The following is a 25,750-nucleotide window of genomic DNA, read 5'->3' on the forward strand; positions in this document are numbered from 1 at the left end:
TTTACAAAGGTGCTTGATTAAGTCTCTAGCCTATTTACAATTTTCTTATTGCTCTATGAAGATTTTAAAATATATTCTTGATACAAGCCCTTTTGATTATATGTATTACAAACATCTCTAGCCTGGGAACTTGCCTTTTTCACTCTCTCAGTGATGTCTTGTGATGAATAGATGTTCCTTTTTTTTTAAAATTTTAATCCTTACCCGAGGATATGCTTATTGATTTTAGAGAGAGGGGAGGGGAGGAGAGAGAGAGAGAGAGAGAGAGAGAGAGAGAGAGAGAGAGAGAGAGACTGATGTGAGAAAGGAACATTGATTGGTTGCCTTCCCATATGCGCCTGAATGGGGATCAAACCCATAACCTAGGTATGTGCCCTGACCAGAAATAGAATCTGCAACCTTTTGGGGTACAGGATGATGCTCCAAACAAGTAAGCCACACCAGCCAGGCAGATGTTCCCAATTATATGTAGTACAATTTATCAGCCGTTTCCTTTAGGGTTAATCCTATTTGTGTCTTCTTTCAGAAATAGTCCCTTATTCCAGGGTCATGAAGATATTCTCCTACATTATATTCTTTTTCTATCTCTTTGTTCAGATGTACTGATTTCTGAGTAATTTCTTCAGCTTTATTTTCTGATTTTCTAGTTCTTTTTTTTAGCAGTTTCTAATCACCCCACTGGGTTCTTTATGAAAATAATATATTTTTAATTTCTAGAAATTGTATTTTTTTCTCCAATTCTACCTGGTCATATTTGATAGCTCTTGTTCCTGCATTGTCTTTTCAAATTACTTTTTATTTCTTTAAACGTACTCAACATATGTAATATGTATTTTGTACCTAAAAATTACTATCTGTTGTCGCTGCAAGTGTGAGTTTACAGTTCAATGTTTCTGCTCTCGCTTCCTTATGGGGGCATGCTTCCTTCTGGTTTTCAGAATTGTTTGCTATGAATTTGAAAGTTTGTTAAAATTTTATCCATGGGAATCCTTCAAAGCCTGGATTTAAAGCATGTTCTTCCAGAGAATTGTACTTGGTCATGCCTAGAAACACTCCTAAATCAAGACCACTTGAAACTTTTGCTTTCCCAGCACCCCCCCCCCCCCGCCCCGCCCCAAAGCTTAAGGGCTTAGCAATCTAAGACTCTCCCCACTCCCACCCTGACCCAAGATCTGCTTGGACAAGTATCCTTATCTCTCTTTTATAGACTGAGGGTGTTGCCTTGGGGGATCCCTGCTTTATGTCAGGGTCACTGACTCAATATCCTATTTGGTGTGGGCCTTAGGCTTTGTCTCTAGTCCCCAGATTTGGTCTGTTAAAGGCCTGGCCTTGGGCAGAGGAATCTGGAGATACTGCCAAGGCAGCACTGGCCTCGGTGCAGGCTTACCATTTTTGGATTTATGCTTTTTTTTTTTAATCCCTTCTGTTATTGCTTTTCTTTATCTTCCTACTGGCCCAACAATGCATTTAAAAAATGCTTTTAATGTTTTATACATCATCTTTGTTGTTGTTGTTAATCCTCACCCAAGGAGAGAGTGAGGGTACCTGTATTTCACCAGAGCCCCGTGCAGTGAGCTGTGGTTTCTGGGATGTGTGGTACAGAAGCTATTTCCATCCAATTTGGACCCAACCAGAGGTTCTGACCCCCTGAAGAATTTTATATATATATATAAAAATAATTGATTTCAGAGAGGAAGGGAGAGGGAGAGAGAGAAAGAAGCATCAATGATGAGAGAGAATCATTGATCGGCTGCCTCCTCTTGCCCCACACTGAGGATGGAGCCTGTGACCTGGGCATGTCAGTCTGCAGGCCGACGCTCTATCCAGGGAGCCTAACAGCTAGGGCACCCCCTGAAGTCCTGATTTAACTGTTGTCACTCAGGCCAGCCTGATTCACTCAGCGATTTTTCTCCTTTCGGGACCCTTCATGTGGAAGATGGTTTCTATTCTGATGACTAGGTTATACTTCTTCTTATTTTTAGGTTGAAAAAAACCCCTCAGTCATCTTTGCCCCTTTACACTTCTCAGCTTATTCAGTGGCACTGGCCCTTGGTTCCTGCTTCTGTCCCCACTAATATCTCACGGATGGCTGGCGGCCAGCTCTTCTGTCTTTCCGGTATCTCCTGTCAGTTACACGGATTCCTGCGGCTCCTGCCCTAGGCAGTCGAGGTGGTTGGTCCCTTGTCATTTGTTTGGCTGTTCAGCAGCTGATGTCTTGCTGTGTTGGGGTCGGGCGATCCTCTCCCAACCTAGGCCCTAGGGGGGCAGGACCCCCAGAGAGGGGAAGCTATATGTGCCCCCCAACCCCCTAGGGAGGGAGGAGTGGGAAACCCAGGCTCAACTGAGAGGAGATAGATACTCACCCCTGGGGGTTCTCGTCATCAAAGCAGGGACTGTGGTGGTCCCTTTGGAGGCCGGGGCGTGGGGACCGGTGGCTGTGTGCTTGCTGGGTGTGCACGGGGCGTGGGGACCGGTGGCTGTGTGCTTGCTGGGTGTGCACGGGGCATGGGGACCGGTGGCTGTGTGCTTGCTGGGTGTGCACGGGGCGTGGGGACCGGTGGCTGTGTGCTTGCTGGGTGTGCATGGGTCACAGGGTAAGAGACTCAAAGGCTCCTCTGCCTTCAGGGAGAATGCAGGGCGAATCCTGAACCCTCAGACCATTTACCCCGTGTTGCCAAGACCCCTTGCCTTCCTGCCTGTGTCCTCAGAAGCTGCAGAAGCTACAGCCAGGTGGCACCTATGTTGTCAGATTGCCCCTTCCTTCCCTCTCCAGATCGCTGCCAGACCTCCGGGCTCCCTTCCATCCCTTTGCTGTCTCCCCCACCCAGCACCCCTTCCTCTGGTATTTGCCTGAGCCTGGACCCGGCTGCAGAGCTGCCCTGGCTCCTCAGGAGAGCTCTGGCCTGGTGGGCAGAGGGGTCTGAGCGGGGAGAGAGCACAGCCTGCTGGCCTCTCCTCTCCTCTCCCCTCCAGCTGCTCTCCCTTCTCGCTGGGCTCGGAGCAGAGTCTCTCACCTTTTCTGCTTGGGTCGCTTCCCCAGCCCTTTGTCTCCTGTTCACCCCCCTCACACCCTTTGCTCGGTGTCCGCAGGACCTCTCTGGGGGCACCACAGTGCTCCCCAAGAAGAGGAGTCATGGGGTGCTGAAGGGCAACAGAGACCAGCAGGCCACGGCAGAGCCTGAGGAAGGCCCAGTCCACGCGGGGAGCAGCCCCACCTTCATTCCCCAGGAGACCTAACGATCAGGACGCAGGCCTCTGCCCACACTCTGCCAGGCACCCCGGAGACCCCCAGCCCTTTGTCTCTCAAAGACCAAAACCCACTCACTGTCTGCCCAAGGCAGAGGGCAGAGCTGTCACGTCCAGGATCAGGGGGTGAGGTGGGATCTTCCCTTGACCATCACGGATTTCTTCCAGAGCAAAAATTCTAAACCTTCGGTCTCCGGACCCCTTGACATTCTTTAAGAAGTAGGACTCCGACGAGCTTTTACTCTTGTGAGTTGTTTCTATTGACAGTCACCATATTAGACATGAAAATAGAGACTTTTAAAGAATATTTATTTTCAAATAACATTTACTAACCCACTACGTGCGAACATATATAACACTTTTATGAAAAAGAATTGTTTTCCACATTGGAGGCAGCCTTAGAGCCCTGTAATGCGGCCCTCGCACTTCCTCAGCCTCCACCGGCTTCCTCTCTCTTTTGCCCTCCTGTCTCCTCTACCAGGGTGACGTGGGCGCCCCCCACCCACCCAGGGCACAGGACGGAGTCTGACCTGGGTGGGATGGGGAAAGCTCCAAACCAGTTTCCTCAGTTATCAGGAGAGATTTGATGCTTTGGGGGGGGGCGGGGGGTGGGTAGAGCTGTCACAGGCAGGATCAGGGGTGAGGTAGGGTCTCCCCATGTACACTCAACGCCCGCTTTCCCAGTTTCATTCCTGGAGGGAGACTGTGATCTGCTCCTCTTCCTATCACCCTCAAACTCAGCCAGGGAGATGCCGCTCATTGGTTGAAGAATAGGACATTCGAGCTGGACTTTTATGGTCTGTGAAGAACACTGCATTCGTGCCCACCCACACCTGGTCTCTGGCCCTGCCGGGCCCCGTCCAGCTGCCCAGAGCAGCTCTGCACAAGCTCTCCAGGCCCTCAGCAGAGACTCAGTAGATTTACGAGGTCAGCCTTGGCCCAGGCCCTCTCCCCATGGCTCCCAGCCACAGTCCAGCTGCTCTCCCACATCCATGCAGCCTGACTAGGACGTTCTGTGTCTTTTTTCCTGCCTCCACCCCAACTTGCTGAGTCACCCCTCCAGTCCCCTTCCACCTGCCCCCCGGGCCAGCCCTGTGGAAGAACAGCAACTCATCACACCGGTGACGCCAGCCACTGCCAGGCGGCCCCAAACTTCACGTACTCTCATGGTGGCGATGGTGGCTCTATGGAGGGCACTCTGTACTCGGGATTCTAGTCGCCTTCACCCATCCCCTCTCACTCCACAAAAAGGTGATTCTTTCTCTGTCTGGACTTCGGGCTCCTGAAGCGATACCTGATCTGGAAGATTCCTTCCAGTATGTGCAAACTCTGTGATTAGTCCTCAAACTATTTCTTCAGGACCAGAGGTAAATTCCACTAGAACGCTATCAAATGTCTGGCTCCCCATGGCAGGACCTAGGGAGAGCCTGGGAGGGCAGTGTCTGTGGGAAGGAGTTGACCCTAGAGAGGTCATTTGTAGACAGATTGTAGAAATAATGTTAGAGCCAGTGAGTCCTTAGGCCAAAATCGTACAAGAATCCCTCTGGGCCCGGACCTTGTTTTTCCTGGAGGTTGGATTCCTAGCATAATGGAAAGAGAAGACTGTAATTATCATCCCCTGGAAGCGATACACATTCTTCTTCTAAGGTCCTTCAAGGATGTAATTGAACCAATCGACACTCTTCTTATGCAAGGCCTTAAGGTGCTGCGGGTTCGCTGAGGTGGCGCTGCCTCGGGAGGCACTGGGGACTAGAAGTGTCTCGGAAACCGGAATGTGAGCCATGCGAGCTTTATGGCTTCACCTGTAAATAGAACTCGTATCAAGGAAAGAGTGGAGGGGTGCAGGGCCCTGAGGGGGAGACACTGTGGTGGCGAGGGGCAGCTGGAGAGACCAGGATGCAGAGACAAGCCTCCTAAACGCCGTCCTGCCTCTTTGACATCCGTGTACGTCGTGGTGAAATAACAAAACGTTCCCTTCTTCAGTTTCCCCTCTGCTCATGCGACCCCAGCCCAGCTCTGTTCACACACACAGCGGCCAAGAGCTTGTCTGGTCCCATCAGCCCCTGCAGCTGCTGCCATCCTAGGCCCCTCCCTCTGCTTGCAATCTCCAGACGGTTTGCAGGAACTTTGGGGGAGGGAGCAAGGGGTAGTGCCATAACTCAACCTCCAACCCAATCAAACCCCTTCCTCTCCCATTTCCCTGTAGCTGCCACGGAAGAGCCACTGGGAGTCGCCCCCAGTGCCAAGATGAGGGTGGACTCCCTGGTGCCCCTGAGCACTCCATCACAGACGTGCCCGCGGCTTTGTCTGGTCTGCAGGCTGGAACCTGGGGCTGAGTCAGATCCATAGGGTAAGAGTCAGCGTGCAGACAGGCAGGGCCTGGTAGAGAAGAAACCAGGTCCCTAAGCTTGAGTCGCAGTCCCGAAGTGAAGGTGAGCGTGAAGGTCATTTATCACCAAGAACGGGTGGGAGCGGCCTGGTGGGGAGGAGAGCATCTGCCTCTCCAGGGACTGGGGGCCTGGCCTCTGTCTCCTTTGTTCTTTGGTCCAGGCTGGTGGCTGTGGTGGAGTCAAGGCCAGAGCCCAGGCCTCCAGCATAGAGACGCGATCTCATTGGCCACTTCTGCAAGACACGGAGATGGAAAGTGAGGAGTGAGTCACGATCACTATTGCGGCCCCTCGTAGTCCTTGGCACCCAAAGTCCGCCTTCCCTGGCCCCCCTCCCTGAAGCCCTCCCCTGTCGTGACTGCTCTGATGACAGTAGGCTCCAACGCACCACCATTCCTGGCCCCATGCGTTCTCCTGACCACCTGAGCCTGGCGGGGAAGCGCTTGAGGGGCTGGCTCAGCCCTCAGTCTTTTCTTTCCCTCCCCCCACCCCACAGTAAGAGCTGGGAGTGGGGCGGGGGAGGGCAAGAAAAGACTCCTGACACTGATCCATCCTGACCCCTTCTCTTGCACAGCCTCCCACCCAAGTGCCTCTGACCCAGATGTCAGTGCCCGCACCCTATGACTGGGGACCTCCCAAGACTGTCCCTCCTTCCAGCAGGAGTGTGGGCAGTCCTAGAAAGTTCCAGGTTGATTTTCCCTAAGGTCTGCCCTCCCCCTTGGCAACCCCTCCGCCTGGGGGCTGGGGTGAGGGGCACTGCTCCTGGCTCACCAGCTCCACTGTCAGAGCTCCGGACCTTACCCGGCTCTCATTGGTTCATTCTTCAATACATTTATCCACTGCTTCCTCCATGCAATGGCCTCACTTTGATCATCATCTTACAGCTAAGGCAACAACTATATACCCCAGGTGCCACTGTCAGTACTTCAGAGTTGCCCCCATTTAGTCTCAAATTCTTGCATTTTGGCTACATTTGCATGAAATAAAATTTAAAAATCTCAAGTTTCAAGACATTTCAGAACTATGGTGTTTAGGGGAGACAGATGGTGAAAAGTAACCTCCCTAAAAATAAAGTTGACTCCATTACAATGCTACCCTCAGGGGTAGAATGTCTCTTCCTTTGTAGCACAGTTATTACACCACAACCAGCAATTTACATGCCGTCTCCTGGGCCTGCTTGGTGGCTGTGAGCAAGGGAGGAGGTCTGAAGGCAGACACTCTTGGGTTCAAACATTTAGCCACTTAATCTCCCTGAACTTCGGCTTCCTCATCTGTAAAGCTGCCCTGCTTTGGTTCTTGTGTGGATTAAAAGATAAAAACGCACTAAAGCACAGCTCCTGGCATAACTTTAGCATCCAAATACTGTTAGCTGTTATTGAGACGGTGATTTACTGTTAATTATACTTTTTATGAATAGTCTCATTTCATGCCCTGGTTGAGAAGTAAGGCTCATGTTACCTTTCCTCCCACATCTATATATATAAAAGCCTAAGTGACTGGCCGGCTGATAGCTATGACATGCACTGACCACCAGGGGGCAGATGCTCAATTGAGGAGCTGCTGAGCTGTGGTGACTTGGCAGCTGGGGTTCTTGGGTGATACAACCGGAACCAGAGAGGAGGGAGCCTGATTCTAGAGTGCATCACCAGAGAACCACCCTCTTGCAATGTGGGACCCCCTCAGGGGATGTCTGAGAGCTGGTTTCAGACTGATCCTTGCAGGCCAGGTCGAGGAACACACACACACACACACACACACACACACACACACACACCCGTGCATGAATCCATGCACCAAGCCTCTAGTATAATATAAGCAAGGTTCGGGACAGGTGGATTGCAGTCTGGTAGGTGGTGCCCCCAGCTTGGTGGCTTCGAGAGCAATGCTTTCTTAGACTATTGCTCTCCCAGCGGGCATCTCTCCTGCCTCAGAAGTCCCAAGGACAGGGGACCATACCCCCCACATCCAAGACTCTCCGAGGCGTGGTTTCCTGGTCCTTTTTCTCCCCTGACACTAGGCACCCCCCAGTCTTGGGGCCTCCATGAATGTCCCTGGAACCACATTCTCATAAAGTCATTTCCAATCACCACTCCCCACTGCAGGCCGGGACCCGAGTCCAATATCCCTCTACCCCAAACCCCCTTCCCCGAGGCCCTGGCTCGTGGCCTACCTTGAGAGGGTGCAGGAAGCAGAGTCCACGCAGGAAGGGTGGCCAGGCGGGGCCAGGCAACTCGTGGCCGAGCGTGCGGGTGAGGTGGGCTATGTAGCTGGTGGCCAGCACCAGCACATCCAACTTGGAGAGCTTGGTACCCGCGGGCACGGCAGGCAGAGTGGCCTGCAGGGCCAGGAAGGCCTGGCGCAGTGTCCTCACCCGGCTCCGCTCTCGTGCGGCGTTCTCAGGACTGACCTCACTCTGCACAGAGGAGCGGGTGAGTGAGTCTGACCGGACGCCCTCACCCCCACCCCCAGGCCCCGGCTTCTAAGAGCATTCTAGTGTGAGGTCTTCCGTCAGAGTGGTAGCACTCTGAACAGCAGGGACCAACGACATCACCCCAGTTTGTCCGTTCTTGGCCCCGCCCCGCGTTACAGCTGAGGGAATGGAGAGAAGGCCTCGCCTGGTGTCCGATGGAACAGGAGGGCAAAGCTGGCTCAGAACCTGAGATCCTGAACTCTTTCTAATTCTCCCGAGTGCCTCCTCCTAGCCCTCCTTCCATCCACACCCAGGTCTGAATCCTGCTGATCAGGTGCCCTGGGCCACAGGGAGCACAGAGCCATGTCCTCCTCAGTAGAGATGACCCTTGGCCCAGGGTCATCGGAGAAGAAGAGGCAGCTGTGGTAAAGAGGAAATGACACCAGACTGGGCTCAAATCACAGGCTCAAGTCCTGGCCCTGCGGTTGCTGACTGTTGCCCTGGGGCCTTGGGAAATTCACATCACTCCTCCAGGCTTAGTGTCCTGGAGAGCAGTGAGTTGGGCCAGGTCTCTTAGCCACACTCTCAGCTTATCCAACCACAAAGCATGGAGCCTTAGAGTCCCGTTTTAGGGCAGGGATGGTAACACTGACTGACGCTCTGCCATCGGAGGTGACCTCTCTCAACCCCTCCAACCCCTGCCTCCCCAGCTCCCTCTGCAGGGCCCTATTTCCTTACCCTGACACCAGCCAGGCTCCCGGTGCCGGCCCCTCTGGGGGCAGGGGCAGCTCTGCTCCACCTCTGGTTGCTCCAGCCGGCCCCTTCCCACAGGTCCTGCCTGGTCCTGCTCAGACGGCTCCTCCGGCTGTGGGTGCCTGCTAGCAGCCTCGGCCTGGCCTTCGCCGGGCTCTGCCCCACTCCCGGCATGGCCAGTGCCCCTCTGGCCTTTCTCTGTGACATGCCACACCCTAGGGAGTTGGTGTCACAGCTCCCAGGACAGGAACACAGTGCCTGAGGGAGTCCTTGGGCTCAAGCTAGCCGGGCAGGCTGGTCATCTGGCCAGCAGTGTCTATATCTGAGGGAGCTGGCGCCAACGCAGTCCTGCCTCGCTTCGCGCTCTGGGAAAACCGCCCACCGGCACAGCCCCCGCGAAAAACCTCCTGCCTGCCTCCCAACCAGCGGTGGGTGGGGGTGCTGCATGCTGGGAGTGACCAAGCCCTGGGAGAGGCCCTGCTGAAGAAGGCAGGAGGGTGGTGGGAAGGGAGCTTCCTTCTAGGAGCCTTGCCTGACCCTGACAGCAGTCTTACGATAGACCTGCGGCTTTCGCTTTGGGGTTCGAGTTCATGGAGGGGCCCTGAACCTCCTTCTTCTCTGCACACATCCTTAGAAGGACTTTTACTCCCCATGCGTGCCTCAGGTTTTCAACCCAGTGCTTTTCCTTGTACCTCTCTGCCCCCTGGACTGCCTGCTCCCACTCTGCCAGGGGAAGGCTGCCCATCTGCAGGTTGTGGCTTCTTTGGGGAAGGCCCGGAACCCGGAGCCCAGGCCTCGCTGTTTCACTGGGGCTCTGTTTATGCTTGACCACACCCTGGCTGGCTTCCTAACAGTTCAAAGTCCTCAAATCACTGCCAGGCAGTACGCTAAGCACGTCAAGTGTATTATCTTTCTTTCAACCTTATAGGAAAATAGACTCTCACATCCGCATTCTACAGACGGGAAAACTGAGTGTCAGGAGGTGGAATAACTTGCCCAGCGTCAAACATCTAGTAAGTGATGCGGGTATGGAAACCCAGGCAGTCAGTGGACTCAGAAGACTGCCCTCACCCCATCCTGCTCTGCCGGGGCTGAGTTGCTCACCTGTCTGTCCCCAAGCCAGACGGGAGAGATTTGAAGGCAGGGACCAGGATGTTTGCTGAGCGGCGCTGTATCCTCCACACAGCTACTAAGGAGCAGGCGACTGAAGAAATAGCAAACCTGCCACAGGAGCCCCGCCTGACCTCAAGTTGCAACCTCTGCCTGCAGCAGCACCGTCTTGCATGTCCCTGTCCCCCAATCTTGAACTCCAGGGGAGACCCAGTAAGTAAAGGGAAGGTACAGAGCGGACTGTAGGTCCAGCGAGGCAGACACCCAGCTGACCAGAGAGAACGGAAAAGAGAAGACAGGGAAAATTGACTGACTATCCACCAGTGACAGGAAGAATAAGACAGCCCTCTGTAAAGTGACATGGAAAGTTCACAATTAAGTGAAAAAACGTATTTGTAAACCAACGGGTATAATAAGATCCAGCCAGGATGACAAACACCAAAAGCAAAGCTGTGTGAAGGTTTACGCACTTATGTGGACATAGAGAAAGGAGACTGAAAGATGCGCACCAAGCGTTTTCTTCTTCCTTTTTTTTTTTTTTTTTTACGCCGGATGCAGAGACTTAAACATACACTCAATTCTGTCAGTTCGTGGCACCGCGTCTTTGGCACACGCAGGGCCGAATGTTGGCCTCGCTCCCACCTGCCCTCCATTTCCTTTTATCCCATTCCCATTCGTCTTCCGTCTCGCAGGCCACCATCCCAAAGATGTGTTATTAAATTTTTAAAAGTTTATCTTGAATCCAGCAATCTTGTTGAACTTTATTAGTGCTAGTATCCTGTTGGTTCTGTTGGTTTTTCTAAGTAGATAAGATAATGGCAATTTTATCTCTTCCTTTCCAATCTTTATATTTCTTGTTTCTTTTTTCTTTTTTTTTTAATATATTTCTTTATTGATTTCAGAGCAGAAGGGAGGAGGGAGAGACAGAAACATCAATGATGAGAGAGAATCATTGATTGGCTGCCCCCTGCACACCCCCTACTGGGGATCGAGCCCGCAACCCAGGCATGTGCCCTTGGCCGGAATCGAACCTGGGACCCATCGGTCCGCAGGCTGACGCTCTATCCCCTGAGCCAAGCCGGCTAGGGCTATTTCTTGTTTCTTTTTCTTTCCTTAGAGCATCCTCTCTAAAATCAATACAAACATTTTCTTTAAACAGAGATTTTTAAAATATATATATTTTTATTGGTTTCAGAGAGAAAGTGAGAGGGAGAGAGAGATAGAAACATCAATGATGAGAGAGAATCATTGATTGGCTGCCTCCTGCATATCCCCTACTGGGAGTTGAACCTGCAATCCAGGGCATGTGCCCTTGAATGGAATTAAACCTGGGACCCTTCAGTCCACAGGCCGATGCTCTACCCACTGAGCAAACTGGCTAGGACAATATACAAACAGTTTTTAAAAGATTTTTAAAATTAAATATAGACTCACCAATTCTACTCCTAGTTATCTATTCAAGATAAATGTATGCCAATGCAAAACTAGTACAAGAATGCTCATAGCAGCATTGTTCATAATTACCAAAAAAGTAAAACCAACAAAATATCCATCAATTGATTATTGAGAAAGCAAAATATGATATAGGCATTTAAAGGAGCATTATTTGACAATAAAAAGGAATAAAGTAATGACACATGCTACAACATGAATTAACTTTTTTTTTTTTAATGGACTAACAAAATTTATTGCTGAATGAGAATGGCCTCGTGACAATCTGCAAATAGTAAAAAGATGACACAGATCTAGATTGAGCTGAGTTTTCAAATGAATTAACTTTGAAAACATTATGTGACGTGAAAGAAGCCAGACACAAAAGGCCACATATTCTATGATTCCATTGGTCTGAAATGCCTAGAATATGCAAATCCATAGAGACAGAAAGTAGGTTTATTGTTTCCAGGGCCAAGGGGCAGGGAGGAAGGAAGAGTGACTGCTAATGGGGATAGGTTTTTAGGGAAGGGGGTAATGAAAATGTTCTGAAATTAGATTGTGTTGATGGCTGCACAGCTGTGTGAGCATACTGGAAAACAGTGAAGTGACGGATGTGGATTGTATGGTATGTGAATTATATATCAATAAAGCTGTTAAGAAAATAATTATTAAAATATATAAACACTAGAGGTCTGGTGCACGAAATTTGTGCACTCAGTGCGGTGGCGGGGGGGGGATCCCTCTCGCAGTCTGGGAGCCCTCGGGGGATGTCCAACTGACAGCTTAGGCCCACTTCCAATGGGGAGCAGGCCTAAGCCAGCAGTCAGACATCCTTAGCGCTGCCACGGAGGCAGGAGAGGCTCCCACCACTGCCACTGAGCTCACCAGCCATGAGCCCAGCTTCTGGCTGAGTGGCACTTCCCCTGTGGGAGCACTCAGACCACCAGGGGGCAGCTCTTGCATTGAGCGTCTGCCCCCTGGTGGTCAATGCACATCATAGTGACCAGTCATTCCACTGTTCAGTCAATTTGCATATTAGCCTGTTATTATATAGGATATCCTAAAGGGGGTGTGGAGCATGAGCCCTGCTCAGAAAGCAAGGGAAAATAAGAAGTTGAAGGGAGGACCCAGCCCAAATAGGCTGTGTGGTTCAGGGGAACCCTTGGTGGAGGGAGTGGTATATGGGCAGAGAGCAGAGGAGGTAACGGGGGCCCAAAAAGGAGACGAGTGCCCCAGAGAATTATGCCTGCTTCAGTTTTGTCAAAGGCCAGCCTGTGGATGGTCTCTGAAAGAAGGTCCCAGAGCCTAGAGGCAGAGAACCTATGATGTCACACCTGACATTTGTGACACAGGCACTAGATGTCACGGAGAACTACCCCCAGGATATGGGACTTCTAGCTCCCAAGGGGGGTGGCAGTGCCACCCCTTAGACGAAGTCCCAGTCTTTCAGAGGCTTTCACCAGCTAGCCACATGCTCCTGCTCCTGTTGGGTGTGATAAGCCATATTGACTAGGGCCAGGCTGAGCCAGAGGACATCAGCATTAGGGGCAACAAGGGCTCAGGGGAACCAGACTGGCAGGAAACCAGGATGCTTGCAGAATCCCTGATTCAGGTTTAGGAGAACAAAAGCCTATAACAGAAGACCCCCTCCTGGCTAAGGAGGACTGAAGACCAGGCTCGGACAGAAATCTGGGTCAGAGTGAGTTCAGGGTAGAGGATGCTGGGGGCAGAGAGGGGTGGACCCACTCTTCGGTGACTGTTCCTTTTTCTCCCAGGTCCCGTCCTTTCTGAAGTGCCTTGTAAAACAGTCCAGAGGAACCTTCATGGGTAAGAGCTTACAACAGCAGAACACCCTCAATTCCTAGTCGCATCTCAGCCCCCATACCCTCTTCTCCACCTCCTTCCTACCCTCTCTCCCTCCCTATTTCTCTCCTCCTCAGCTCTAACCTTCCCTTGAGCATTTTGCCAGCTCTTCTGCCCCCAAAGGTGACATGGGTTTAGGGTCTTAGTGAACCAGCCTGGAACTGGCCCCTGAGGCAGAGCTGGAAGTGGACCCATTCTCTCAATATCTTGGGCTCTGTTTCTTTCTCTACAGGTCCTATGGGCTGTGCCTTCCTCCCTGGCCCATTCAGATAATTGCTGCCACCCCCAGGCTCCCAGAGGCAGCTCGGATTCTCCATCCCTATACATCCCTCATCAAATGGCCAACGGCAAAGAAGAGAGAAGCCAAGCTTAGATCCCACCTCCTGCCTGAACACCCAGAGAGCCTGGTGCTGCTGGGCTGGGTGTCTCCTACGCTGCAACCAGAGATACTGGTCCTGGCTGCCAGGTCTCTAATCTCTGGTCTTGCCGCCTCAGTCCTTTCCTGTTTCAAGGCGATGTTGCCTCAAAACAAGGACCGAGGGCTGCTACAGAAAGCAGCGCCCCCTGGGCGTCCCCCTCAGGGCTCCTCACAACTTGTGGACTCCCTTCCTCAGAACCTTCAGCCTTTGCCTCCGCAGAAATCGCTCCCTTCCGCCCCTCCACCTTGCTCCCCTCCGCCACAGTCCCACTCTCCCGGCTCCCATTCCTCCTCTTCTGACTCAAATTCTGACTTCGTCCTACAACCCTGCTCTTCCTCTCTCCCAAGTTCCCCTGCTTTCTTTCATCAGAATTGCCCGTCTCTCTCCCTTCCACGTTCCTCCTCTCCCTCCTGCCATCTATACCCCTCTCCGCCCCCTGCTCAGTCCTCTAATCCCTCTCAGCCACAGAACTCCTCTCTCCCACCCTGCCAGTCTCCTTTCCACTCCGAAGACCTACCTAGCTCCACACTCACTTCCCACAGCCTCAGCCTACCTTGTCCTGGGGTCCACCCCAATAGGCAGACATGGCACTGGCATCAGCACCAGGACACCAGATCCCCTGGGGTGGCGGAGGGATGCGTGGCAAGCGAAAGGGACGCTGCAGAGTTCAGGAACCCAGGAGCCCTGGCCCAGGCCCTGGTGGTGCAGCTGGGGTACCGTCGCATCGCACACGACCTTCGGTTACTCATTTTGCAGAGCCTGTGGCTAGGCAGAACCGACCAGCCTCCGGTTGTGGAGTACCCTATATGCCTGGTGTGTCTCCGGCCCCGCAGTCCCTCTTGCCCCACCCCCAGGTACAGGACTGGACCCCGGCTGCTTGCCTTCCCCCAGCTACTGCCCTGTGCACAAGACCAGGAATCCAGACCACTCCGCATAGGCATCGGCTTTGCTCTCCGCCTGCCTCAAGGCCAGGCCAGGACTTTGCATCTGTTGCCAGAAAGAAGACCGGAGGAAGCAGGACCTCAGGGCGAGGCCATGCAGGTCCCTGGGTATCAAACCCACGCATTTCAGGCCCCAGCAGCTCAGGCCTGGGCAGATTCAGCCTCAGGCAAACCCTCCCCGACCGGGAACCTCAGGTCTGCAGGCCCTCCATCACCAAATTCCACTCAATGTTCAGGGCCTCCGCGTCAGGGACTCAAACAGGCCGCAGTCTCCCTGAAGCCCGGGCTTTCGTCGGCTCCAAGGCCTGCCTCTCCAGAGCCTATTCTCCAAAAGTCGCCATCCTATTTCCAGAGCCACGGAGGCTCACTGGAGCACCTCTTCTAAACCCTGCCGTCCCCACCAGGCCCCAGATCTCGGGAAGCCCCCGAGACACCCTGAAGGGCTGGCTGGCTGGCGGCCAGGTGTGTTCTCCAGCCCTGAACCCTGGAAGTCCCTTGTGGAGCCTGCTCTCTCCTGGCTGAAGAGGACCGAGGGTATGGGAGGCTCCATTCAGCCTTCAATGTATCCAATAAAGCTTAACCCTGCAAAACCTGTGTTTGTGTCCTGTTGAGCAGACACCCTGGGTACCTGTGGGGGCAGAGGGGGTCGGGGAGAGTCAAAGGAAACAGAGTGGCCAGGGAGAGTGGATGCCATGTACCTGAAAAGGCCAAGGGGCCCACAAGGCCCGCGCACCTGAGATGCGCCAGGCTCTGGCTGGCCCTTTGCACATTAAATTTGGTGAAGCAGATAATGGCATCCCCAAAGGTGAAGCCACTGGGTCCCTTCCGCTGGGTGCACCTTAGGTTAACGAGGATGCATGCCGATGTGGCCAGGGGAGCAACCGGAGGTGTCTCCTTGCAGGAAAGGGCACTCTTCGCATTCACTTGCAGAGAACCACCAGGATGCTCCCATTGGAGATAAGAAACCAAGGGCCCCCTCGGGAGGGTGGAGACTAGATCTGCCCTGCTGGGGGCCGGATTGCCAGCCTCTGCGATGTCCAAGGGGAGCAGCCCCCGCCCCAGGGCACAGGTGCAGGGTCCCCAGGGCACAGGTGCAGGGTCGGAGCCACGAGGATGGACAGGTGTTAAGGTAAATCGTCTCCTCCTACTAGAAAGCGGTGGGCTCGGGCTTTGAAGCCAGGTTTGTTTTCAGGTTCGCACTGCCTGCATTCAGAGGCCAGACAAGCCACATGTCCAGCGTGTGACCGTGGGGGCAGATCACTTCCTCTCTGGGGTAAAACGTAAAGGCGGCGCTTGTATGCGTCTGCGTCTCAGTCTGGAAGACAGGCAGCCCCAACCCCAGGATTTCCTTGTTAAAGGTCCACGAACCTCCTAGGCCTGTATTAGCTCCTCTCCACGCGGGACATTCCCGCGAGGCCAGAGCGCGCTGCGCCCGCCCCGCAAAAAGATGGCGGAGCCTGACGTCGCCGCGGGGGGCGGAGACCCGGGTCCCGGCGCCGGAGGTCGGCCCCCTCCCCCCGCGGCCGGCGATTGCTGACGCGGATCGGCGGTTCTGCGCCTGCGCGAGGGGAGCGGGCCGGGCGCGCCTGCGCACTCGCGTCCGCCAGGCCGGGGTGGGTGGCCGCGAGCGGAGACGCCGGCTGCAGTGTGTGTGTCGAGTCTGGGCGTCCCCGCGGGGTGAGACGATCGGGAGTCCCCCCGGCGGCGGCCGGGTCAAGTTCAGCAGCGGCGGGGGCCGAGTCGAAGGCCGGGCGCGGCATGTCGCGGAGGCCGCGGGGCGGACAGTGAAGCGCGCGGCGAGCGGCGAGCGGCGAGCGGGATGGGTCGGCGCCGGGCGCCCGAGCTCTACCGGGCCCCGTTCCCGTTGTACGCGCTGCAGGTGGACCCCAGCACGGGGCTGCTCATCGCTGCGGGCGGCGGCGGCGCCGCCAAGACGGGCATAAAGAATGGAGTGGTGAGAGCGCAGGCCACTCTGGCTGGGTCACCGAGGGCTGAGGGCGACCCCGGGAGGGTCGCGGGGGCGGGCCGCACCCCAGCTTCGGACCCCGCCCCCGCCCCGCGGAAACCCCCGGCCAGCCGGGCGTCCGACGCGAATTTCAGCCGAGAGCTTAAGCACAGGGCTATGGAGAGACGCTAAGGTCAAGCGCGCTTCCGCTGCACCCCGGGAGCAGCTCGGGGGGGTCCTGTCCTGGCTGTTCCGGGAGCCCCGAGCCGTGCTCAGCAGCGGCGACCGTGCTGCGTGTGGCCCTTGGGCTCGGTCTCCTTCCCTCTTCTAAGCGTCTCCCTATCGCTCTGTGAACTGGAGGTAATGATCCCAGCCCTGCCTGCTGTACGGATTTGTGAGGTTCAGAAGAAAACAGGGGTTGGGGGCTGGAGAAAGCCTGGTGAACTAGGAAGTGCGGTCAGCAAAGGGTCAGGGTATCAGACCACCGGAGGCAGGTTTGCCCTGGAGCTAACCTGGGCACCCCTGAACCTCGCCCATGCCGGCCCCCTCTCCCACAGCACTTTCTGCAGCTGGAGCAGATTAACGGGCGGCTGAGCGCCTCCTTGCTGCACACCCATGACACGGAGACACGGGCTACTATGAACTTGGCGCTGGCCGGCAACATCCTTGCTGCAGGGCAGGATGCCCACTGTCAGCTCCTGCGCTTCCAGACCCAGCCGAAGGACAAAAGCAAGGCAGAGAAGGCAGGTGAGAAGCCGGCCCTCCAGCTTTTGGGAAAGGGATGAAACGGGTCAGTTCTCACCTTGGTCTCTGAAGGAGAGGAGCTGGAAGGGGGGTCATGGTCGCAGGGGGGAAGCTGGATGTTCACCAGCCGCGTAGAGAGGGGGCCGGTATCGCTTACTCACGGAAGCCTGGACGTTGGTGGGCTGTTTGTGTGGCAGGCACCAAGGAGCAGGGCCCTCGACAAAGAAAGGGGGCGGCTCCCCCAGAGAAGAAATCTGGAGCTGAAACGCACCAGGAGGGGGTGGAACTGAGAGTAGAGAATTTGCAGGCGGTGCAGACAGACTTCAGCCCTGATCCGCTGCAGAAAGTTGTATGCTGCAACCACAATAACACCCTGCTGGCCACTGGAGGCACCGATGGCTGCGTGCGCGTCTGGAAGGTACGGTTTTTAGGGGGTTAGGGAGGATGGGCGTCCTTAGCAGCAAGGCCAGAATTGTGAGAAAGCGAACGTGGGTTCTGGGAAGTAGTGAGCGAAGTCTGGGGCGAGCGGCCTTTAGAAGAGAAGCGGGTGGGAATCGCCGCGCTCTAGCGGGTACCCGGGCGTTATAACCGTGGTGGTGGTTTGGCTGCAGGTACCCAGCCTAGAGAAAGTGCTGGAGTTCAAAGCCCACGAAGGGGAGATTGAGGACCTGGCTTTGGGGCCTGATGGCAAGGTGAGGAGGCGGGAGGGTGGGAAAAGGTGGTTGTGCTGCTTGTTCTGTACGTGGATCTCCTAACTGTCCCTCCTCAAACTCTTGATTCCTGACCAGTTGGTAACTGTGGGCTGGGACCTTAAGGCCTTCGTGTGGCAGAAGGATCAGCTGGTGACACAGCTGCACTGGCAAGAGAATGGACCCACTTTTTCTAACACGCCTTACCGCTACCAGGCCTGCAGGTGTGAAGGTCCTGGAGGGTGGCTAAAAGGCTCAATCTAGGTGTGGAAGGGGAGTGGGAAAAGACTTGGGGGAAGCTGGTAATCTTGGCGAGTATTACCTCGGGCCTAAGCAGGGTGCAGGAGGGTACAAAACTCTTGAGGAGGGCTGGGCAGGCCCCAGGAGCTGAACCGCTTCTCACTGGCCCCCAGGTTTGGGCAGGTTCCAGACCAGCCTACGGGGCTACGACTCTTCACAGTGCAGATTCCCCACAAGCGTCTGCGCCAGCCCCCACCCTGCTACCTCACAGCCTGGGACGGCTCTACCTTCTTGCCTCTTCGGACCAAACCCTGTGGCCATGAAGTCATTTCCTGCCTTACTGTCAGGTCCGAGACGGTGCTGGCGTGGCTTGGTGTGAGGGTGGCTGGGGGAGCTCCACAGGGTCCTGCTGGAGTCCCTGAGGACTCATTAGGGAAGGAGTGTTGCTGCGCAGGCCTCCAGGACAGTGAACGCTGTGTTGTTTGTTTCAGTGAGTCGGGCACCTTCCTAGGCCTGGGCACAGTCACTGGATCTGTTGCCATCTACATAGCTTTCTCTCTCCAGGTAATGGGTAGAGGTGGGCACAGTTCTGGGGGCTCTTTGGGGCGGGGACTGTAGGCCTGCTTCTACCATGAGTGCAGGGAGGAGTCTGGCCCAGCCTATAGAGGGAAAGCCTGGGGGGCAGGGGACGTGTTTCCAGAAGGAATGTTTCCCACTGAGCCTTCCTTCCCTTGTTCTCCTGTCCCTAGCGCCTGTACTACGTGAGGGAGGCCCATGGCATTGTAGTGACGGATGTGGCCTTTCTACCCGAGAAGGGTCGCGGTCCGGAGCTCCTTGGGTCCCACGAAACTGCCCTGTTCTCTGTGGCTGTGGATAGTCGTTGCCAGCTGCATTTGCTACCCTCACGACGTGAGTCATTGGGGCGGGCAGGTTCCACCCCACCTTTAGCTGTAGCAAATATTTGCCTCTTGGAGAATGGGCTGCTCATTTATAGCCATCTGTCCCCTCCTTGAGTGGAGTCGGTTGAGGGTTCTGTGTTTTGGCATGTGAAGCCCCTTTGCCCACTGACTTCTCCTCTTATCCCCCTGCAGGGAGTGTTCCTGTGTGGCTCCTGCTGCTGCTATGTGTTGGGCTTATTGTCATGACCATTCTGCTGCTCCAGAGTGCCTTTCCAGGTTTTCTTTAGTCTCCTGCTCCCAGGGAATCAGGGGCCTGGGACTCTGCCACCTTCTGGACCAGGCTGGAGGCCCCGACACCATTGTTCACTCCACGTCTACCTGGGTCCACAGCAGAAGTGGCCTCTGAGGAGACCTGACAGGAACTGCCTGCCCTTCCCAGTTAAAGCTTGACCGTGGCCTTGTGTGACTGAGTTCTGGGAACCCTGAACTCATCTTTGGATCCACTCAGGACAGTGGTGTCTGCAGCCCAGGCCACACCACCTGCCTCCTCTCCTCTGTCTGCTGGGGGCTCCAGAGTGAGCTTATCCTTTCTCCAGAAATATGTGAAGGTGCCCCAGAATTTGGAGTCACTGCTGTCCTTTCTGCAGAAGCAATCCGTTTCTCCTCCTCACAACCTGTGGCCCGTTGCCCTTCACATGAGCCCCTTGTGTTTGCTGGGGCAAGCACCTGCCTGGGAAGGAAGGAGCAAAAGGCAGACCCAGGCAGTAATCTGTGGGTTCAGCTGGGTAGCTCTCAGCCAGCCAGGCTAAATGGGCAATAAGTTCCTAGATGGTCTACCCTAGCTTTGAGAAAAGGGAAAGTGAACCTCAGCCCGTGCGACAGGAAAAGTTGATATTTAATAAACAGGGAAGCCTGAACTGAGACCCAACTGGCACTGTTGTCAGCTCTTGCCCCCCTCGGAAGGTGACAGAGCCCTGCGGCCCAGCAGCTCTGCCGAGTGCTGGAAGATGGCTTTGGCGTACTGATGGAAGAGGCGGCTCATGTAGCAGTGCTGCCAGGGGAGCAGGCCTTCCAGGAAGCCGATGTGGCCGCCCTGGGCTGTGACGAGCAGTGCGACGTGGGGCGACTGTTGGGCAGCCTGTATCGGAAAGGCTGGAGGAGGGGTTGGAGAGGAGGTCTGAGAACCAGGCTCTCTCCACTTACACCACACGGCCCATTGTCCTTGGGGCCTAACGCATCGAGATTTGGGGTGCTCACCACGGGCTGGGGAGAAGGGGTCATCCGCTGCATTGAGGCAGAGCACAGGTATCTGGATGGCATCCACTTTGGTTCTTGGGCTTGCTGCCTGGTAGTAGGTAGTACAGTCTTTATAGCCAAAGGCCACAGCTGTGTAGCGTTCATCAAATTGACGTATTGTGCGGGCCTGTGGGTGGTGGAGGGTGGGATAGGCCAGGTTAAGGATAAGGAATAGGAGGATAATGGAAGAGTAGTTGGAAGAGGGGAGATGGTTGAAAGACTATACCTGTATCACAAAGTCTACATTGACCTCCTTTTCCATCACCTTTCTATTTCTGCAAAAGAGCACAGGTTTGGCTCTCCTCCTGGACCTGACCCAGAGCCCCAGGCCTCTGTTTGATTTCATGAGTGAAAAAGCCCAGATAGAACTGACCCAAGCACTGGGAGGACCTAGCATGCCTGCCATCCTACCCTGTTTGCCACCCCCTCCCACTTGCCAAGACCCTACCGGTCCACAACTCGGCAGAGCTCAGCAGTGAGGCGCTGATTGAAGAGCAGTGAGTTGAGCGGGGTCTCCAGGGAGCTGGTGGTCTCAAAGGAATCCCAGCATGCAGATAGCGTGAGTGCTGCCACCAGCCCTGCAGCCTGCCCCATTCGTGCCAGGTGGTTCAGCACTAATATCCTGCAGGATTGGACCGGTGACCATGAAAGAAGGGTTTGCATTAGTGAGTTGGGACAGAGAAGACAGAAGAGGAAAGAAACACAGAGAGAGAGACGGGGCGTTTGGGTTAAGTCCAGGCGGCCTTTACCCTCCAAGAGAGATGCCCACGGCCAGCAGTGGAGCTTGGGAGTAGCGGCGCTTTATGTGGTTCACGACTGTCTCCAGATCTTCAGTATTGCTGGCACAAAAGGTCCTGTGGGTCTGAGGCAAACCAGGTCATTGGGTAAGGAGGGAAGCCCTGGCCAGAGGCAGGGAGATGGGAGGGAGATGGGAGGAGAGGTAAGTAGAGCCCCAGGGCCCAGGATCTCCAAGGATCTTCCTCAGAGCTGTTCTGAGGAAGCAGGGTACTCACCAGCAGTTCTTCCCCATGGCAACCCCGGTTGTTGAGTACAACAGCCCTGTGGCACACGGGTACATCTTAGCCAGGCTGTCCCTAGCAGCCCCTCCCCTTTGCCAGCCTTCAGAAAGACCCCAGGCCAAAGGTGCCTTCCAGATAGCCCCACCTCCCCATAGCTCTGAATTGACCTCCCTATTACCAGTTCTCAGATACCACCCTGCTCCTCTGGGTTGGGTCCATCCTTACCTATAACCGTCCCTCAAAGCTTGGTCAACTAGATGCAAGATATATGTCTCCTGGCTATTGCCTGTAATACCAGGAAGCAGTAACACAATGGGCTGGGTGGCAGGGTCAGGGTATTGACTGTCGTCATGCTGGCCAGCCCAGTCTAGCAGGAGCTGTCCTCCGTCTGGAGTGTGGAGGACTTCACTGGTTTTGGAGAAAAGGACACACAAAGATACCATTAGGAACTCCATATACTTCAAGAGATTTGCCCCCGCCCCACCAGAACAGCTCCCAAACCTCCCATCGCCATCATCTGCGGGCATACATTATGCGAAACCAGACTATAACAAGGTGTAATAGGGACATAAAAGGTTCAACATTACCTCATGGTTGTGCAGTTAAATAGCCCTCCATAGAGCCACTCATTTTTACCCTCAACACACTGTGAGGTGGATGGCAAAGATTACCTTCATTTTAGAAGAGATTGCCCTATACTTGCAGCTTGGTGTTCACCCTCCCCCCCCCCCCCCCCTTCTTACCTCCAGTAAGAGACTGGAGGCCGAGGATGCAGTAAGGCTCGGAAGATGGTTTGTAGCCGCCCCTCAAAACACCATAGCGTCGGATAGAAAGTTTCCACAGTGATTGGACAGTGTTGCTCCAGGAAGGCCAGAAACCGGGACCCAGTCACCAGCTGAGGCCTCTGCAATCACAATACAATCTGCCTCACTCCCCGATTTTTGTGCCAAGCCAGAGAGGGCATTGCTTCAGCTGGGAATGAGTCTAGCATACCCTAGTCCGAATGGCCACGTCACCTGTGTTAATACAGTCCAGCTAGAGGCCCAGAGAACTGCCGTCCTGGAGTGTCACCTCTCCAGAACTGACCCTACAGACTCCGCCAGGCTGGGAGCTGCAGCAGCTGACTGGTGCTGCCTCCCCGACTTAGCCTACCCATGCCCCAGCCCCGTTTGGAGAGAGCAGTAATATAGATAAATTGCCCGGCTGCCCCCCTGCAGCAAGGATCGGGACCCCAGACAGAGGCTGAAGAAATGTAGCGCCATTCAACCTGTGACCTTTGTCTTGCAGTTGCATTTTACACACTGTCGTCTTTCTAAAAGTAGCGCTAGCCGTCTGGCTCCCTGATGTGAGCACCCATTGCTGATTATTCCTGTCCCCTACTGTGTGCTCACTGCTGAAGGGCTTCTTCCTGCCACAGCACCTCATTTTCTCGCTCCTGGGCCCCTGCTGTGTGGCCGTACACTAAAGGAGGACTAGTCCCCATGTGACTAGGTTTCCTCTTCCTTCATGCCAGCCGGGGAGAAGGCAACAGGGATGGGACAACAGGGACAGGTGAGGTGAGTGAGCACTCCCCCCTGACTTACACCCCCTCTGCTTGGTTCTTCCGGGTAGAACAAGTGAATGAGGACTAGCCACATAGGAGGCGTAGGAAGGAGTACGCTGTGCAGACTCGAAATAGAAATTGCATTTCTGTCGCAGGCCCTAAGGAACCTGAGGACCAGATTCCTCTTTCTTCTGCAGTCTTGGTTCTCGAAGGGGGCTAGGTAAATGATGAGCTGGTGAGGCCAGGTTGGTAGTGTGTTTGAGATGTGACTCGCACCCTGGCCCTTAGCCCCGGGATAACACCTGTGATTCACTGTGTGCTACATTCAGGCACTAGGCTAAGCCCAACCTTATGAGATAGGATATTTTATAAGTGAAGAAGCTATCACTCACAGAGATTAAGTTGTTTCCCAAAATCGCACAGCAAACAAGAGGCAAAGCAGAATTAATGTTATATTACCACTAATACTAGGAGGTAAAATTTATTGAGTGCTCATTATGTTGCAAGCGTTGTGCTAAGTATTTTACATGATTATATCCTGTGATTTTCACAACAGCTCTTTAAGTAATGTGATCCCTCTGTGGATACAGGCTTGAATGTCCAGTAACTTGTCAAAGGTCATGAAGCTTGCTAAACCTAGTTAGTGGGGGAGCTGCGATTCAAACCCAAGTCTGTTCAACTCTAGAGCTTGTGCTCTTAGTCACTATACTACATATTACCTCCTAATCATCAAGATTTTGAATTATCAATTTATTAAATTCTTGGTCAAGCAGCTCAGTGGTGTAGAATAAGGTCCTAATAAATTAGGTCACAGGTTTGATTTATGTGGGTTTCATTTTAACTATAGTGAAGTATTTCTTGCCTCATTCCTGAGAATTAAATAGTCACATGCCCATTGGTCACTGTGGACCAGCGGTTCTCAACCTGTGGGTCGCGACCCCTTTGGCGGTCAAACGGCCCTTTCACAGGGGTCGCCTAAGGCCATCCTGCATATCAGATATTTACATGACGATTCATGAAGTAGCAACAAAAATAATTTTATGGCTGGGTCACAGCATGAGGAACTGTAAAGGGCCAGAAGGTTGAGAACCACTGCTGTGGATGAATCAAAACCAGTCTGTTCCATGCTAGACCATTCAAACGCCACATCGTCAGGGCCTCCGGAATGGCACTTTTCCTGCATTTTAACCAGTAGGTGAAAGTCAGGGAAGGGTTTGCAGAATGAAGTGCCAGAGGTCTCTGACTTCTGTGAGGCTTGTTGCAAGCAAAGGAAAATGTTAAGGTCTGAAATAAGTGACTTCCAAATCAGACATATAAAGTAAGATTTATAGGGTATTGTGAGGTTTGGACTTTTTAAATGGTTTTATTAAGGCAGACTTCTTGTGTAAAAAATATATGTGAATGTTGAAAGCTCCGGAAATACAGAAAAGTCTAGGTAATAGTAAAATTCCCTATTCATAAAGGGCTTGAATCAATAGGTTTCTTGTTAGACTCAGCTGCTTAAAACAGAGTTCAATAAAGATTAAATCTTTAGATTTTTCTGGATATGTAAATTATGTACTTTACCTAAATTTCAGTGAGAATATAATCTCCAAGTTCATCAAAATCAGCCTCTTCATCCTTGCTCACTTCACTAGACATGGAGTGCCCAGGACTTAAAACAAGGCTGAATGAGCAAGGGCAGTTGGGTTATCCATTAATCCTGAGCCGGGGAAGCAGGCCTACTGCTATCTGATGGGGCGGTGCTGGGAGTTAGCCACAACCCCCAGGCTCAGGTTCCTTCATTCAGTGCAGCTAATGAGGAACTTCGCTAGACTGCTGGGGAAGGCAAGGAAACGTCGCGTGCTGTATGCCTTCCACCCCGTCTCCCCAAATGTCTGTCCACATCATGGAGAGCAGAACCCCTCCGATGCCCGAAAGGCCCATCTGGCAAGCGGAGCAGGAGATATGCAGAGGATCTAGGCAGGCAAAGGAATGGCTCTCCATAAGGCAGTGATTAGCAAAGTGAGCCTGGCTGGAGCGCGGGGCGGGGTGGTGGTGGGGTTGGGGCATCCGGTTTCACCTGGGAAGTGAGCCCCAACCATGCCAGCTCCCACAAAGGGCTCGGGCTCCCTGCTGGAAGCTACCCTCTAGACCCGAGCACCCCCAACTCCCCGGCCAGAGCTCTGGACCCGCACCCACCTGGGGCACACATGCCCAGTAGTAGCCCAAGTAGAGGGCAGTGCCAAGGCTCAGAAGCAGAAAGAACAGATGTGTCCCGGGACACAGGGAGAGAGACAGCATCGCGGGGCTGGGTTTCTGCTCCCCAGGTCTTGACGGGCTCCAGGCCTTGGCTCCGACTCCAGGTCCGCAGGTGAGCGCCGGCCGCACCGCCGCGCCCGATTGGACGCCGCGCCGGCCCCGCCTCCACGGCCCGCCCGCTGTGCGCCCGGGCGGAGAGCGCGTGCTGGGCGCGGGGCTGCGTCCGGCCCGCGGAGCTGCACCGAGTGACCGGCAGATGTCCTCCCCGCCGCCGCCTGCTTCCTCTGGGTCACATGCGGGGCAGCCCCGGGGCGGGACGGGCCGCCTCGCCCACAGCCGCCATCTCCGAGGGCACCGCCGCCCCTTCCCCTGGCCGCCTGGCGAGGTGAGTGCCCAGCCTGGGTCCTCGCGCACGGGACTCAGCCGCTCCAGGGGTGACGCCCTGCCCTGTCACACAGAAGAGCCACTCGCAGTGACCTTGACACTCAGGAAGCGGTCAGTTCACGCGGTGGCTGCCCCTGCGGTGTCACAGTGTGGCCATGCACCGGGGCTCCCACGACACAGCCGCTCA

The 25,750-nt window shown here is 54.4% G+C and overlaps 4 protein-coding genes across 4 annotated transcripts; 2 read left to right on the forward strand and 2 right to left on the reverse strand.

Moving 5' to 3' along the window:
• Nucleotides 1-5,691: 5,691 nt before the first annotated feature.
• TCF23 (transcription factor 23) lies at nucleotides 5,692-9,003 on the reverse strand (the record flags this gene model as incomplete). The annotated part of the gene is made up of 3 exons (XM_081101420.1): nucleotides 5,692-5,868; nucleotides 7,804-8,046; nucleotides 8,782-9,003. 3 exons carry the CDS (start codon nucleotides 9,001-9,003, stop codon nucleotides 5,692-5,694), a joined length of 642 nt encoding a protein of 213 aa, XP_080957546.1.
• A 4,700-nt stretch (nucleotides 9,004-13,703) lies between these two features.
• Nucleotides 13,704-14,948, forward strand: PRR30 (proline rich 30; the record flags this gene model as incomplete). Its single annotated transcript, XM_081101601.1, has 1 exon — nucleotides 13,704-14,948. Exon 1 carries the CDS (start codon nucleotides 13,719-13,721, stop codon nucleotides 14,946-14,948), a length of 1,230 nt encoding a protein of 409 aa, XP_080957727.1. The 5' UTR covers nucleotides 13,704-13,718.
• A 1,219-nt stretch (nucleotides 14,949-16,167) lies between these two features.
• PREB (prolactin regulatory element binding) lies at nucleotides 16,168-20,007 on the forward strand. Its single transcript, XM_081100984.1, has 9 exons — nucleotides 16,168-16,517; nucleotides 17,066-17,255; nucleotides 17,450-17,670; nucleotides 17,864-17,944; nucleotides 18,041-18,165; nucleotides 18,355-18,528; nucleotides 18,673-18,745; nucleotides 18,931-19,090; nucleotides 19,273-20,007. Exons 1-9 carry the CDS (start codon nucleotides 16,383-16,385, stop codon nucleotides 19,365-19,367), a joined length of 1,254 nt encoding a protein of 417 aa, XP_080957110.1. The 5' UTR covers nucleotides 16,168-16,382; the 3' UTR covers nucleotides 19,368-20,007.
• Nucleotides 19,956-25,340, reverse strand: ABHD1 (abhydrolase domain containing 1). Its single transcript, XM_081100985.1, has 9 exons — nucleotides 25,120-25,340; nucleotides 22,139-22,299; nucleotides 21,621-21,803; nucleotides 21,390-21,435; nucleotides 21,126-21,238; nucleotides 20,825-20,998; nucleotides 20,603-20,651; nucleotides 20,338-20,503; nucleotides 19,956-20,232 (listed from the first exon to the last, which is right to left on the reverse strand). Exons 1-9 carry the CDS (start codon nucleotides 25,219-25,221, stop codon nucleotides 20,021-20,023), a joined length of 1,206 nt encoding a protein of 401 aa, XP_080957111.1. The 5' UTR covers nucleotides 25,222-25,340; the 3' UTR covers nucleotides 19,956-20,020.
• Nucleotides 25,341-25,750: the final 410 nt, after the last annotated feature.

This window comes from Myotis nattereri (assembly GCF_964212035.1).
Source record: "Myotis nattereri genome assembly, chromosome: 10".
NCBI lineage: Eukaryota > Metazoa > Chordata > Mammalia > Chiroptera > Vespertilionidae > Myotis > Myotis nattereri.